Below are 17,071 nucleotides of genomic sequence, written 5' to 3' on the forward strand. Positions count from 1 at the left end.
ATCTCCAGTGTGGGAGCATGAGGGAGTCGTGGCATGTTAACATTCTTTGTGCCTCTTTGCCTGTATTGAAGACTCAGTAAACAGGATGGAGGAGGCCTAGTAGTGTTTTTAATGGGCTGCCAACTTTCTCTTTCCTTATACATGGTCTCTCCAGATATTTTGGATTCCTCAAGAGACCCAATGGGAGATGGGAGTACTCTCCCTGACCCAATGAACTCGGCATTAGGGGAAAACGCTAAAGGAATCATTCAATAACACCCTCCTCCACAAGGGATGGGTGGTCATAGTGTGTACCCCGTTCTCATGACCCCAGCTCGCAAACACAAACACTACACGTGCACACTCACAAACAAAAATCAAGCCCACTTCCTGATTTCAGAAGGGATTTAGTGGTTTAGTCAGTGTTGCTTCTTGACCTAGGTCCTACAGAGGGAGAGAGGGAATGGATGAGTATGGGGCCAAAAATACTCCACAAGGCCAGCCAACAGGAAATGCAAACAGCATCACTTTTGTGGCTTGCTTATGTTTGCAGCCAAAATCCAGCGTAATTGAAAAACGAGTGGAAAAACAAAAGCATAAATATACAGAAACTGTGTATCCACGTTTTTTAAATTATTTTGACTTAATTTATTGAATTTTAAATTATTTTTCCAACCTTCCATGTTTTTGTTATGATCCTCCCATATCGTTGTGCTCCCCGTCTCCTCTCTGTGGCGAGTTGTGCAGTAGTTTGCTGTGTGCAGTGCATTCCTGCAGGTTTTTTGACTGTGAGTAAGTGGGCGACCCTGATCATGTTGTGCATCATCTGCATGCTGATCCACATCAATCCCGCCATCAGCAGGAGGACGTTGTTAAGGCCGCTCATCTGCAAAAGTGCGGGCTGGTAGTCACATGGTGTTGTTGACCGCTAGCTGGCCTGGCTAGGCTGCAAGTGTGTGTGCTTTATGAAAAGAGTTCACCCTTTTTCCTTTTGATGCTTTATTTTGATGAAGTATTTATGAATGTGTACTTCATTACATTCTCTGAGTGTCAGTATAAAGCAACACAAATATAAAAATGAAAGTAAATAATGTTCATTTAATTAATTTATTATTTAATAGGTATATTTTTCTTGTTTGACTGCAAGAGCCTAACTGGTGACTTTGTGCTTACAGGGAGCATCTACTCCAGTCCAGGCTTATACAGTAAGACTATGACCCCCACCTATGACTCCAGGGATGGCAGCCCACTGTCACCCACCTCTGCCTGGTTTGGGGACAGCCCCCTCTCTGAGGGCAATCCCAGCATCCTCGCTGTCAGCCAGCCAATCTCTTCACCAGATATCCTGGTCAAACTCTACAAGCCCCAGTCCCTGCTGGACAAAGCCAAAATCAACCAGGGGTGAGATGAACTTTGCTTAGTGGTTTGGTGGTTTGGTTACGCTGTTAGAAATGCTGTGGTTGGTTGCAGAATATTTTAGGGTTGTGGAGCTGATCAAAACAGTTGCAAGAGGCTACAGAGAGATTGCTTCAGAAGACATGATTTTCACTCTCTCTGCAGGTGGCTGGACTCCTCCAGGTCTCTGATGGAGCAGGATGTAAAGGAGAATGAGGTTCTGCTGCTGAGGTTTAAATACCACAGTTTCTTTGATCTCAACCCTAAGGTATGTCCAGCAGATAAATCAGTGCATCAACAAGTTTACCTTCCAGAGTCAATTGGGACATTTGTTGAGGACATGTTGTGCCAGATGTCTCTGTCATCATCCTATCTAAAAGACAGTATCAGAGCTTGCAATGGTGATCCTCACCAAGTGTGCCTTCTTAGCACAACTAGCATAGATACTGAAACAGACAAGACAGTAGATGTGTTTCAGGTTTGATACGTTTTTGTATTTTAAGTGTTAGGGTCAGTTTTCAGTTTTAAGTATTTGAAGGTGAATTTACTACAACACAATCATGGTGCCATTAACTACACACAACATGAGTGAGAGAGCATGAGTCTATGTTTAGTCGCTGTTTGTTTGTATGTATGTTAACTGCTATGACCAACCTCTCCACAGTATGATGCCATCCGAGTGAACCAGCTCTATGAACAGGCCAAGTGGGCCATCCTGCTGGAGGAAATTGAGTGCACGGAGGAGGAAATGATGATGTTTGCTGCCCTGCAGGTCAGGAGACTGTGTGTGTGTGTGTTTGTGTTTGTGTGTATGTGTGTGTCTGATCTTAATTTTCCTGTTTCAGCATTGCTTTGTCAGGGTTTGAAACTTGAAGACCTGCAGTCCTCTTTTCATTGGGGTATGGGCACATTGCCTTCTCAACCGCAAGCTAATGAATTGGATGGGCTTCCAGCCCAGATCTGAGCCATATGGCTGCCAGTTCTGCTGCGCCATGCATACTAAAACCTGGCTATTGTACATTGTTGCAGAATGAGTTTATTAGGGCATTATCACAGTCCCACTGGGCTTCTCAGTATGCTTCAATATTTATCAGTTCACTCACTATTTCTGACTCATAATCTATATAAAAATAGTCATTAGAAAAGAGTCATTAGGCTTTTGAACAAAATCCCTAATGAATAATTAATTATAATTAACTTTAAAGACATTAATACTATTACCTCACTTAGTGAAAAAGAGTCTGGAAACAAAGCTTTAAAAAACAACTGACCTAGTATGACCTAGTGAGTCATCATGATAAAGAAGTGTGAAATAATAGATAAAGTTGGATAATATATATATGATATAAATATATAATTTTCTAACCCCACCTCCCCAACTATATACTTCCAACACTACATTCTGTTAGTAATACCAAAGGATTTTATTAGGACTGCCACCGATTTCCCATCTATTTCCCAGAATCAAAGGTCACATCTTCAAATGCCTTGTTTTGTCCAACAACAGTCCAAAATCCAAAGATGTTTACCATGCTGTATGACAAAGAAAGTCCTCACAATCAAAAAAAAACTGAAACCCAACTAATTTTTTGGAATTTTTCCTTTAAAAAATGATTAAAACGATTATTCGATTATTAAAATACTTGGCCTTACGTGACCCTATGTTTTATTACATTTCCGAATGTTGTGTTATGTTATGTTACGTTAGAGACAAGTTTAAAGCAGTCGCAAGAGGAAGAGAAGTAGGTGAACAGGGGAAGTGATATACAGATGTGAGCCCCTTTAGCCCCTTCAGGTTGCCCCCCAGTAGTCTTGGGGTGGTGCCCCTGCTATTTCTGATCCTCATAAACTGTGGTCGCCAAGACCTGAGGACGCCACCCTGTCCTCACCCCCGGGGTAATTATAGAGCATCCCGGGCCACAGGACGCAGTGCCTCAACCCAGACCACCCACCCCAGCAAGACACCGTCTCATAGACTTGCTCGCATTCCTGTAAAAGCCCTCTTACACTCCGAGGTGTTACGTTTGTTTCATCAGACCGGTTATAATTACATTTCACTGGTTTCTTGTTGCTCTTCCTTGAGAGAGATGTTGGGTGTTCAGACTGGCCGCTACTCTGTCGCTACCTGTCTGTTAGCACTTTGGTAGCTACTACTATGTTTCAGCAGAGTAGTATGAGCTCAGGATTTTGGCTAAGGTTTCACTGGTGGGTTGAGCTTGACAGCGGGGAATTAGCTCAAGAGAGTGGATACCAGGGTCTAAATAAAGAGCAATGATTGTCCACATCCAGTATGCTGCTGGCTACTGTCAACATGCTATCACCTGGGCATTTCTCTTTGGCAGTACACAGAAATGAGGCAATCAGGAGTCAAAAATAGTAACTGACCTAATAGCCATAGACTTGGGGCACAGGTTGTACTTTGTACCGCAGCAGATAAACACATACACCCACCCACTCAGGCACAGGAAACAAAACCCCCAGTGTTGCAATTGTTAAAGGACTGTCAGAGTGGAAGAGGCGGAGGAATGGAGTGTCATGGAGAGCCCTTTGTCCCACATTCTGTAACCTTAGCTGGCTAAAGCCTCGCATATCCCTCTCAAACTCTGCCTCTGTATCTCTCACTCTCTCGACAGCTGTTCATTCATATATTGGTGGGGGGGTTGGTGATGGATTGACATTATAAATACCATTTGTCAACAGGTTGTATTTAGTGTCTGTGACTCATGCTAAACGGAAACCATGGTCCTTTACGAATTGGTGCTTCCATTGTTACAATAATGTCTCTTATCCCATCCTATTGGTTCAGTCTCACATATATTCTCTGTAAAAAGTAGTTTATAGCATGTTACAGTTCAAAGAGGCAGAGAACGCTATGTCTAGACCATGCCACTTATTTCTCCCAGTGAATCATCACCCATCACTTCACACCGTCCTCATCCCAAAACTAGTGTCTCTGCTTCAATGATAAAGTCACTGTTCCATCACTGGTGAACTCAACGTTGCTCATTGGCAGCACTTGCTTATATAAACGCCAGCGAGTCTTAAAGTATTTATATGGCAATTATCACAGACTGATTCACTTTTATAAGACAAATTTGTAAGGTTTATGCACTGGTAGCACAAATAGCAGGAAACTTTATAGAAATCAGCAAAACTCTTGACCAGGTTGTTGGAACAGCTAGCAATTGTTACCATTGTCAAGTCAATCCAAGGGACTGGTAGTTTTTCACCAGAAGGGCACACTGTGATGTTTCTAGATCTTCAGGTTTGGAAAGATACAGTGCAGATATTAAAAGTCTGTAAATATCATGGAATCTCAAAATGGAAAATATGTACAAATCCCTGTTGTAATACAGCAAATAAAGCACTGAAAGATTGCTAAATCAACAATAGCCTAACTGTGGCGTCTCTTTCTCTTCCTCAGTACCACATCAACAAACTGTCAATCATGTCTTCAGACAACCACATGAATAATAGTGAGAAGGAGGTGGATGAGGTGGATGCAGCCCTGTCTGACCTGGAGATTACATTGGAGGGAGGGAAGACATCCAAGACACTGGTATGACAACACTGTAGTATATCTTACTCACATCATTGAATGAATATATTTTCCCAGTTGACTTGGGTTTGGTCCTTTGTTTCTCTATTCTGATGAAGTCTTATTTCATCAGCTGTATTAAACAGTAGCAGTAACCTACATACAGTAGACACTGTATACTGACCCACAAAGAAATTTCACACAGTTATTTGAGGCCAGCTGTATCTGACAAAGAGCTGGGGATAGCTGGAGATATTTGACACAAACCCAACAAAGGCTGCATTTTAAATGGATAGGCTGAAAATATATGCGTCTATTGTTACATCAGCCCCGCCTTGAAAAGTTGTGAAGTTTATACAGCTTATCAGAGGAAACTGAGCTTTGTGATATCACATGCGTCAATGAGCGATGACATTGGAAATGTGCAAAGTTGAGGCTGAGGTCATTGTTTTAGTTATGTTTAACCAATTTTTTTAATATTAAAATATTCTAGGCTTATACTAACGGTGTTTGCATTTTGCCCTTTCTCGCAGGGTGACATCACATCTATTCCTGAGCTAGCGGACTATGTCAAAGTCTTCAAGTAAGTTCCCATCCAAAGCTGCCCTCACATATTCATTCAGCTGTATGTGTGTGCGTGCAAAGGTTGTATTTGTCCGAAAAGATCCCATCAAAGAACCAGGAAATAACGTTTTCTGGCTAAGTGAGAAAGCTGCTGCCTGTTTTGCATCAGTGTAATGGGGAGGGTTGTTTGCCAAAGGACATCTGCAAGCTGAACTTTCAGTTTAGCTTTGATTACAATTGGACCAAGCATATTTTAAACCATATTCATTTTTGGCTTTAAGCCTTTGCTGACAGGCAGGTGGCCCCCGGAGTGGTTGTCTCATAAAATGTATGAAACCATGGGGGAGCAAGGGTGGGGGTATGATATCAAAAGGCATTTCCTCTTTAATGGTTTTCCATTAATGTTCACATCCAATGTTGGCTCCTCTCCTGTTCACCTCGCTGACTTTGCACTTTGCACTCCCTTCTTTTTCTCCTCCCTCTCTCTCTCTCCTTCTCTATTTTCTTTATACTCACTTATGATCTACCCCTCCTCCTCTCTTGACCACTAATAAAGAAAATGGGTGATTTTTCCATCTGACATGTCTCCTTCGATCTGTTATATATTTTCCAGACCCAAGAAACTGACGCTGAAGGGCTATAAGCAGTACTGGTGCACATTCAAAGATATCACAATTTCCTGTTACAAGAGTAAAGAGGAGTCACATGGGACACCTGCTCACCAAATGAATCTCAGAGGTGCAGACACACAAAAAATGTCATTTCATGCCCATATAAGATTGTTACGTTCTTTTTTTTTTCTTGGTGGGGTGTGTCAAGCCTGGGTCTAACCTTTGACCTCTTCCTCCGCTCTCCTCTGTGGCTTCCATGTGTAGGTTGTGAGGTAACTCCAGATGTTAACATCTCTGGCCAGAAATTCAACATCAAGTTGCTAATCCCTGTGGCCGATGGCATGAATGAGATCTGGCTTCGGTGTGACACGGTAAGATTAAAGTTAGTGCACCATTCATAATAATGGAATGGCTATATAGAATATCTTTATAGGTATTTATTACCAGTGTCTGACTTTTTCTGCTCCAGGAGAAACAGTACGCCCACTGGATGGCTGCGTGCCGCTTGGCCTCTAAAGGGAAGACCATGGCCGACAGCTCGTACAACCTGGAGGTCCAGAACATTCTGTCCTTCCTCAAGATGCAGCACATGAACCCTGACCCTCAGTTCATTGAGCCCATCACCACCGATATCAACCCAGAATGCCTGGTGTCCCCACGCTATCTGAAGAAGTACAAGAACAAACAGGTAAGCCGTGCAGGATAGAGGCATGCTCCTCATGTTCCTTTATGGAGCTTTAACATACAACCTCTGAATGCACTGTAGGGTCTATTCCCAGCAACGTGGAAGGTAAAGTGTGAGCTTACAAAGAGATAGAAAGAACGCAACTGTCTGCTCTAATGTGTGTTTTGTGGGAGCTTGTTTACTTGTTTGATGAGTTAGATTGGAGCAGCGTCTGATTCTTCCCAGATGGGCGCCTCCTGGCATCAGGACTGTCTTGCATAGGAATGTAGCCTCCCTCTACTCCCCCTCCTTTACTTTTCCTCCTCCTCCCTCCGCTCCCTCTCCCTACCCCCCTTCTGTACGAGGGGAAACCAGGACAGTGGACGTCCAAACCACTCGACATGCTTACAGTAAAGTTGCTCATATCAGACTGTAATAGATACTTAACCTCAGCTCTCGGTCTTTGTCCTAGCAAACAATAGACTGGAAGGGCAGATCTTGTCCACTGGACTTGTCGGTTCTAAACATAACAGTATGGGCTGGTCACAACTGAGCAACAGTAGCAAGCTATCAACAGACATCTTAATAACCAGGTGTAATATTTAAGCACTAAGAATGAATTAACTTTCTTGTAAACATGAGGAAAATGCTACAGTGTGCCCAGCGGATTTGCATGTAGGCAATAGGCTGGTGTGTGTACACTGGAGCAGCTGAGTACACGGCTGCCATAGCCGTGTTAGTTGGGGATGGGTATGTGAGGGAGGGGGGGATTGCCACCCCATAGCTTACACACCCAATCTGGTTTTGTTTATTGTAGTAGAAAAGCGGAATGTTGCTGGAGGGTTTGAGGGTTTGAGGGTTGTTGGGAGGGCGTTGGTACAGTAAGTGATTACTCAGAAATGGCCTGAAATAGACTGGGTATCTAGAGAGAAAGAGGTGGACAGAGAGGAAGAATTAGAGGTGTGAGAATGGATGTGAAACCGGAAATGATGGAAGAAATGAACTACAAAGAGCCACAGGCATGTCTGCCATATTTAACTGATGAGATGGAACTTCAGCTATTATTGGAACAGAAGTTAATGGCATGACTCATGAAAAATAAGATTCAAGTTCTGTAAATGGTTGTCAACATTGCTGGGCTACAGTATTTTGTCTCTTTGGTACTCTTTTCATACAGGAAACATGTGTATGACTCAGTTCTTTTGCCACTTCTCAGAAACTCAAGTCTACAATTGTACCACCACACACTTACTGTTAAAAATATGAATTACCAGAATTACAAAAGTACTCAATTAAAGTTTCCCCTCTCTCTCTGTATGTTTCACTTTCTCTCTTTTATGACCAGTCAGGAAAAAAATCCCTTGAATATAAATGGGGTCATTAAACTCAAGGATTTACCTATCCATGTTGAAAGCCAGGTCCTGTGGTCAAGACGGACCAACCCATTAGTTTTAAGTCATCTCATTGTGTCAGTGTGTCGATCTGACAGACCAAAAAAAAGTCCTGGCCCATTTCTTGTTAGGTTCTCTTCCACTAGCTTTTGGTTCTCTTTGGTTCTATACTGTATTTTGCCATCAAGAGTTTCATTCATCAGTTTTTCTGAAAACTAACATGATTCTGAGGTTTTCTGTGCATACTGCAGTATGCTAAAAGATTGCTGCACTGGACTTACGCAGCTCATCATTTTAACCAACATGGAACAGTGATTACTTTGCTAGAAATGGAAAAACTACAACTCCCACCAACCAGTATCAAAACCGCATGGGAGCTGCCACAAAATATTTGGTTAAAATGATAAGCTGCTCAAATGTCACTGTCCGCTGACACATTTCCCTTAGAATATGGACAGAAAACTTTCAGTCTTTGAAGAAAGACGGATGAAAGGAACCCTTTGTGGCAAAATTCGTTAACTGGCTGAGGCTATGGGAAAAGAGTCCAGCTTGAATTTAGGATTTAAAGGAGTATTAGCCTGGCGGGGTGTGTGCCTGTCTGTTGGTTCTGTGGTTCTTTCTGGCCTCGCTCCAGTCATACTCACAAGCCCGCTCCCGATAGGGGGTATCCCCAGGCACAACATGAAAGAGAAGCAGCATATGTACGGTATATGTGTATGTGCTCACACTCACTACACATGTGTACTCGTGTAGTGGGCGTTGGGTGTCAGGAAATGAGCCGTGCTTGGGAATGCTGCGCGGGAAAAACTGTCTGGGAAAAGCCCGTTTGCTCAGTCAGATACAGGCCCACCCCCCATCCTCCCACCCCCCCATAAACTGGACTTCCTGTTGCCAGACTGGTCCGAGGAGACTTCCGTGCTGTAGCTCCCAGCGGATACACACACACACAGGAATTTTTAGATTACTTTGAGCAATGCGACGTCTGGCCAAACCTATACATTTATGTAAGAGGAAACAAACGATAAAGGCACGATAATAAACTCCCGGGGCTTGGGGACATGGCATTCCTACATATTGGTGCTGCCACTGTGTGATGCTTGATATATATCACCATCTTGTGGATGAAAGAGGAGTTGCAGAGAAGTGTTGCAATTACTGTAAATACTTTAGCAGTCTAAGCATCATCTAGAAATGGAAAAAATTCAAATCCTGCATGACCCTCTAGTCCCTCTCTCTATCTTGCCTCTTTTATTACAGTTATGACCTCCTACTTTATTGTTTTGGATCTTTCCTCCCTCAACATTGATCTTAATTGCTTGTTCACTTTGTCCAATCTTCCTTTCTCTTCTCTCCCCTCGTATGCATCTCGTTCATTCCTCTGTGTCCATCTCCCTCCCTACCCCCCCTCTTCAGCCAAGCTATATCAGGGATTTGGTAAGTTAAGCTGCGTGTCCACTGGGTGCCTTTATGCCTTTTTAGATATGTGCATGATTGTGTAAACTCTGAACACTCTTCTTGTCTGGGTTGCCTCACATAACCATACGTAGCTGTATGATGTAGTGTTGTCTGATAGTTACAGTAGAATAAATAGTTTTAGTTTGTAGCTCTAACATACTTTCAGGGGACCGTAAGACAAGCAAATGACACAAAAAAAATGGAGCATCTTTGTTGTGTGCATTATTAAGATAATTCCATTACATTACATTGAGATATTCAGTAAAGTGAATGGGCCATGCAGGTGTTTTTGCTTGTTTTAACCCATTTAACACAAATCTGTGCGTTTAACTTTACTGTTGAGTTTTATCAAAGCAAACCATGAGTTTGGTGAATGCTTTAATGTGTTTTTGAATATGTTTTGCTTCTCTCACAGCAACTGATTTCAGTTTATGTCTGTATGAATATATGAAAAGCATAGACTAGAAACTTACTGAAGGTAAGTAATCCATCACAGTGAAATTGATGTAATTATAATAATACGGTAATATGTAATACGAGGGATTGAGAGTAAACTGCTGAAGCTCTTTAATGGCTTGAGAAAAGCTGCGACATTCAAGAATTGTCTTACTAAACATGCATGAAATTACCAACTTCGTGGATTAATTTCTGATCCCCTATAATTTTTCAATGTAAAAGCTCATTTGGAGGGTTGGCAAAATAAAAGGCAACATGAAAGTCACTGTGATGGATTACTTTTTTAGGAAAGTTCCAAGTAGCTGTGGTAGTAGGTGATTTTTCATACTGCACCCAAATAAACTGAACAACTTGGAGGAAAACTGCATTCATAACTAAGAAACACTTAAGAAAATGGACAGCGGGAAGTAAGTATCCAGACAGAGATGACAGACTCCTTTTCTTAGACAGTGGATCTCTCTGTTGCTCTCCTCATCCAGTTGAATTAGTCAATAAAATCTTTTCTTGTGGCCCAAAAGTGGATTTTGGTACAGGAGGGAAATACACACATACATGCTCACTCACACAGGTTGGAAGCTTCCCTTTGCTCATTAACCTTAGTCTGGCTCCACAATTTGCTCATAGGATTATATTTGTTTGTTTGTCTGTTTTGTAGCTTTGTGAAATAGACTTTTACTGACAGCTCTCTGGTTATTGGCTGACACCGTGCCCTGTGGGCTTTATGGAGCTGGCCACAGCTTGTTTACACATTGGGTGTGTGTGGACCTGGGTGGTTTGAGTGTGGTGATGGGATACATTTGTTTACAGTGGGGGATTTAGTGTTAAGTGGTGGGAGCATATTGAAAAGTCATGTGTGTTAATGTGTGTGTGTGTATGTGTGTGTGTGTGTGTGTGTGTGTGTGTTTGTGTCAGATTTCAGCCCGGATTCTTGAAGCCCACCAGAATGTGGCCCAGATGAGTCTCATTGAGGCCAAGATGCGCTTCATCCAGGCGTGGCAGTCCCTGCCGGAGTTTGGAATCACCCATTTCCTCGCCAAGTAAGTTTTGTCACAGATGACTGAAGTTGAGTAAATCTCTGATGCATCTTTATACTTACAGTGCATCCAAAAAGTATTCAGACCCATCTACTTTTTCACATTTTGTTATGTTGCAGCCTTTTGCTAAAATCGTTTAAATTCATTTTTCTCTCATCAATCTACACTCAATACTAGGGATAAAATGGATCACAAAACTCACGGTTTGGATCGTATCAGTTTCGAGTCACGGATCGGATCATTTTTCGGATCAGCAAAAAAAAAGAAAGGAGACAAATATAACTTTGCTTTCCATTTGTTCTGTAAAGCACTTAAAGCAAGGAACTTTTGCCCATGGTCTTAAATGAAAACAATATTCAAGATTGCCAATGTTTAAAAAAAATCTTAAAAAACATAAAATATTCAATACTTAATTGTTACATTGAAGTGCAATGATACATTCCTCCTATAAACATGGTAATGAATGAAACAATAGCTTGTATCCACATCATCAAAACTTGAAGATAACTTACAAACATGAACACAAGTCTTATCCTGCAGCTTAGCTTGTTGAACGAGCCACAAAACAAACATTCACCGGGGAAAAGTGCAACGCTAACGTCAGTTAGCAGCTACATAGCTAAGTAGCTGCTCAGCTGTTGCACATTAAACATCATATAAACATACCTGCAGATGTCGCTTCAGACCCATTAGATGCCGGTTTGGTCGTTGCTCTTCAAAATCCCTGTTAGCGACATGCTGTCTGTCCCTGACTTGTACTTATAGCAGTTTGTTTACTTTGTCTCCAATGAGACATTAAATTTTGCAGTTAATCTGTGCCTCACATGTGTGCTGAACCATAGGGGTACGATCAGTACGGATCATGGATCAACTACATTCCACCACTACTCAATACCCCATAATGACAAAGCAAAAACGGAATTGTAGAAACTTTTACAAATTCATGAAAAAGGAAAAACTAAAATATCACATAAAATAAGTAGTCAGACCCTTGACTATGACACTTGAAATTTAGCTCAGGTGTATACCATTTCTCTTGATTATCTCTGAGATGTTTCTACACTTTGATTGACCTTGATTTACCACCTGTGGTAAATTCAATTGGACATGATTTGGAAGCACACACCTGTCTATATAAGGTCTCACAGCTAACAATACATATGAGAGCAAAAACCAAGCCATGAGGTTGAAGGAACTGCCTGCAGAGTTTGGAGACAGAATTGTGTTGAGGCACAGATCTTGGGAAGGCTACAAAAACATTTCTGCTGCATTGAAGGTTCCCAAGAGCACAGTGGCTTCCCCAATTCTTAAATGGAGGAAGTTTGGAATAACCAGGACTCCTCCTAGAGCTGGCTGCCCAGCCAAACTGAGCAATTGGGGGAGAAGTGCCATGGTAACAGAGGTGACCAAGAAGCCCGCTTGGAGTTTGCAAAAAAGCACCTAAAGGACTCTCAGACTGTGAGAAACAAGGTTCTCTGGTCTGATGAAACCGAGATTTCAAGATATTTGGCCTCAATTCTAAGTGTCATGTCTGAAGAAAACCAGGCACCGCTCATCACCTGCCCAATACCATCCCAACAGTGAAGCATGGTGGTGTCAGCATGCTGTAGGGGTGTTTTTCAGCAGAAGGGACTGGGAGACTGGTCAGGGTTGAGGGAAAACTGAATGGAGCAAAGTACAGAGATATCCTTAATGAAAACCTGGTCAGAGTGCTCAGGACCACAGGATGGGCCAAAGATTCACCTTCCGACAGGACAATGACCCCAAGCACACAGCCAAGACAACGCTGGAGTGGCTTAGGGACAACTCTGTGAATGTCCTTGAGTGGCCCAGCCAGAGCCCTGACTTAAACCCAATCAAACATCTCAAGAGAGACCTGAAAATGGCTGTCCACCAACGGTACCCATCCAACCTTATCGCATCATACCCAAGAAGACTGAAGGCTGTAATCGCTGCCAATGGTGCTTCAACTAAGTACTGAGTAAAGGGTCTGAATACTTACTTACTCAATGTAATATTTCAGTTTTTCCTTTTTAATAAGTTTGCAAAAATTTATAAAATCCTGTTTTTTGCTTTGTCATTATGGGGTATCGAGAGTAGATTGATGAGGGAAAAAAAATAATTTAAACGAAATGAACTTAAACAATTTTAGTATAAAGCTGCAACATAACACAATGTGAAAAAGTGAAAGGGTCTGAACACTTTCCGAATGCACTGTATATCTCCATCACCCACTCTCTCGGTTTTATGTGCTGACAGTGAGTCATTTTATCATTCGATCCACACATTTTTCATTTCATCTCACAGTGGATTCTCCTGTTCTCTGCAGATTCCAGGGAGGGAAGCGGGAGGAGCTGATTGGTATCACTTACAACCGTTTGATCCGGATGGATGCCAGCACTGGAGACGCTATCAAGACCTGGCGTTTCAGCAACATGAAGCAGTGGAACGTGAACTGGGAGATCAAGATGGTAGGGAACATATGGAATGTAGCAGTTTGATATCATAGCTTTCTATTTTTTTGATAATTTCTTACAGTTAATTTGCTGCCCTGATGTGAACAGAAACAAGACTAGGTCAAAACCTAGTATATGACTGAACCGTGCATGAAACGCTAGAGGGCTTTTCATTTGAAACAACGGATACAGGAAATGGTGACATTTGGCCGAGGCAACCGATTATGTAACTTCATTGCCCAGTCAGTCAGGGGCAGACATTTGCGTTTACAGGGCTGGCCCTGCTGTTGTGGTCCAGCCAACAATGCAGAGTTGGTTGTTAACATCTGCAGTTCTAGCAAACTCTTGGAGTGGAAGTCAATTGATCAAACTTTACTTACAATAATACTGTTTAATGAAGCTAGCAGCCTTACAAAAAGTTTTACAGTTAATAGATTTTTTTTTGTCTCACACTGAATACGTCTACCAGAGTTACTATTGAGCCATGACTGTGTACTCTGTGTGCTTAGGTGACCGTGGAATTCGCAGACGAGCCCAGTCTGTCTTTCGTCTGTGCTGAGGTGGACTGTAAAGTGGTCCATGAATTCATCGGTGGTTACATCTTCCTGTCCACGCGTGCCAAGGACCAGAACGAGTCTCTAGACGAGGAGATGTTCTATAAGCTGACCAGCGGCTGGGTGTGAGCTGCCTCAAACCAGCAGGGGTCAGTGATTGCAGGCCAGGGGCCAGGAGGGGAGTGTCAGGGAGGTGCAGGGGGAGGGGGGGGTGGATTGTATGTATGGGTTTATTTTATTCTACTATTTCTCAGTCTTTTTAATTGTCTGGAGCTGTGCTGAAGACTTCAGAGCAGCACCACTGTTGCCATGGCTGACACCGTTTTTATTGTTTGGGGTTTTTTTTTTTTTGCATTAACGCTGACAAGGTGATTTGTTAAAACACTAATATTCTGGTGAATGCAGTCCAGATGAACTTCGAACCTAAACTCCTGTGGTTGAGCAGAAGCCTTACACAAACCTGAAACAGGAAGTTTGTCTGCTTTTCCTGCAAACCACCTGCCTCCTCTCCTCCTGGACTGATGGCCATCAACTTAACGTCCATGACAACCCTTTAAAACACCAGATTTAACCCAAAGATCTTTTTTTTCTTCTCTATTCCTCACTCTATCACTGTCTTTTCCTCTCTCTTCTAGAACTGGACTTAAAGAACTGGCATTTAAATTGTCAGCTAAAACATTTTGTGATTATAGTGCCACAGATACCTACAGTTTTATCGAATTATTTATCCGAAAAGGCGGACATCATCAGAGTCCAATCAAAAGGGTATCTCATATAAACAGTTGTGGCGGCTAATCGCAGCACTGTGTGTCCATCCTATCCAATCTATGAAGGGTTTAATCTTTTTGAAGTCACATGTAAGCACTTCGACAGTATACAGTCCTCTTTATGAAATAAGCTGTTGTTGAATTTCCTTTTTGCTTTTGTTGTCCGTTGTCTTGTTTGCTGTGTTTCATCAGAGCTTGTTCACAGTAGTTGTTAGTCGAGTCTCCTCATGTCCAAGCCTCTCCATTTGAATTCTCTCTTCTCTCTTGAAATTGCATTAACTGACAGGTCGGACATTGAGAGTCTAAGTTTTGCTTTGCTGAGAACACGCACTACAGTTCAGTGCTCTGGTATGAGTGTCCTGTGGGTTTGAAAATCTGATTTCCAACTGACCTAAATGTCCTTGCTGCAAAAATACATGTCCATCCCAACAAAAATTTAGTTTAGTATTCAGTCTGTCTAGTGTTCCTGAAAACAAGATGTCTTTCTTCTGAAAAGCTTTTGTTTGTGGGTACGTTGAACTTAGATTACTAATGCCACAATATATCTCAAAGACAAGTTTTGGAGAAAGTTTGCGTATTTAAGATGTTTCGTCCCATTGGCAGATTTTTACGCTTGTTTTTAAAACTTATTTTAAGACTCAACATCAAGCTAAATGGCTTTTCAAGATGGACGTGTCCATTTATTATATCCAAATTTTAGACGGTCCACTGCTTAGAGAAGGGATTTTCATCTTCGGATCTGGAAATGCGTGCATTCAAAAATCATGTGCCAAAGTGCATTAATATTCTCAAACATTCAGTCAACACGAGTTTTATGTTGCCAGATCTCTACAGTATGTTTGGAATTGCATCCAGGGATTTGAAACCCCTCGCATCTCTTTGCTCAGTGCATGTACACTACATAACAGGGGGGACACTAGTACTTTACTTTATTGCCATTCTGTTTCTCACACCATATAGTATTATTATTATTATTATTATTAATATTATTATCATTTTTATCATTACACACCAGCAAAAGGTCACAGAGTTTGAAGAATGAATATGCAAACTTTTTTTTTCCTCTGACCTCAGTATGAAGGATCAGTAAATGAAGTATTATTTTTTGTAACTAATGTAAAAACACAGGTTTTATAGAATTGTACAGTTTTTTTGTTTGTTTTTTTTCTGCTTTTTGGGGGGTTCGGAATTTTTGTTTGTTTTTTTTGTTTTTGTTTTTTCTTTCAGAAAAGAGGGGGGGAAGCCATCTGTCAACATGTGTAGTATTCAGAATCGTGCCTGCTTATGTTGTCTTACTGAGTTTTCAGATGAAGATAAATATGAATATATATGAAGATAACACTAGTCTCAAACTCCAGGTTTGATTAAGATGTTTGTCGAGTACATATTATAATTTTTTTTTCTAAAAATACAGATACATATGCCTTTTCAATGTGCTGCTTTTTTCTTTCATGTCAGCTTTGTTTTAGTTATTTTCTGCCTTCTATTCAACCATTTGTGGCTGATTATGTCCGTTTGCAGCCCCGAGTCACATTTTTAGGTCATTCTTTGAACTGACAGTGATACTCTGTGCATTTTTGCTGCAAATTGAATTTCCTCAGCGCCTTTTTTAAAAAAAAAAAAATACTTCACTTGATTGTCTGATTTTGCTGAAGTATTTCATTTAATAATGTCCATATGAAGGAAACCCCCCCACATTGTTTAGACCCTGGAGTTTGAGACAAATCAGCAAAAATGAACAGAGGCAAGAGAAAACCAAGCCTAGTCTGTGTTTTTTTTCTCTGATGTTTTTGTTTGCCTCCAGTGTCAGGAGCAGCAGTGCATGTCCTGCCGCTATGTTTTCTGACTGTAAAAAATGCATTTATTTTAAAAAATAAAAGTAATTTTTATTTAAACTGATTGTGTTCTGTATTTTTCATCATTTGCCACAGAGCAGAATGTAATGTATCAGTTAAGTTGTCTCAGTTAATTAAGATAAAGTGGTCTGTGTGAGTGGTCTTTATGCTCCTGTCAGTCTTCACATGAATACAGGTGTCTAAGAACGCTATCTTGAACTTAATGTGTGGGTTGACAGTACTGATGTGTTGGATGACACTATTGATACTGGAATAGTGCAGTAGATAAAAGTGGTGTCCACGTATGGGTGCCAGATATCAGGTGGGGTAGAAGCCTATTAATTTTTTTTTTTTTTTTTGTAAAACTGCGAT

The 17,071-nt window shown here is 41.4% G+C and overlaps 1 protein-coding gene across 4 annotated transcripts in view; it reads left to right on the plus strand.

Moving 5' to 3' along the window:
• Positions 1-16,759, plus strand: part of fermt2 (FERM domain containing kindlin 2) — a 42,491-nt gene extending 25,732 nt beyond the window's left edge. For 2 of the 4 annotated variants that reach the window (XM_042388175.1, XM_042388178.1), the window contains 12 exons: positions 1,155-1,380; positions 1,540-1,642; positions 2,039-2,146; positions 4,799-4,933; positions 5,446-5,495; positions 6,090-6,214; positions 6,352-6,458; positions 6,557-6,775; positions 9,556-9,576; positions 10,966-11,090; positions 13,417-13,558; positions 14,053-16,759. In XM_042388175.1, the coding sequence (XP_042244109.1) occupies positions 1,155-1,380; positions 1,540-1,642; positions 2,039-2,146; positions 4,799-4,933; positions 5,446-5,495; positions 6,090-6,214; positions 6,352-6,458; positions 6,557-6,775; positions 9,556-9,576; positions 10,966-11,090; positions 13,417-13,558; positions 14,053-14,226 (1,535 nt within the window). In that variant the 3' untranslated portion in view covers positions 14,227-16,759. The remainder of the gene's footprint in view (positions 1-1,154; positions 1,381-1,539; positions 1,643-2,038; positions 2,147-4,798; positions 4,934-5,445; positions 5,496-6,089; positions 6,215-6,351; positions 6,459-6,556; positions 6,776-9,555; positions 9,577-10,965; positions 11,091-13,416; positions 13,559-14,052) is intronic. The other 2 variants (XM_042388176.1, XM_042388179.1) reach the window with 1 other exon arrangement.
• Positions 16,760-17,071: the final 312 nt, after the last annotated feature.

This window comes from Thunnus maccoyii, chromosome 16, assembly GCF_910596095.1.
Source record: "Thunnus maccoyii chromosome 16, fThuMac1.1, whole genome shotgun sequence".
Classification (NCBI taxonomy): Eukaryota; Metazoa; Chordata; class Actinopteri; order Scombriformes; family Scombridae; genus Thunnus; species Thunnus maccoyii.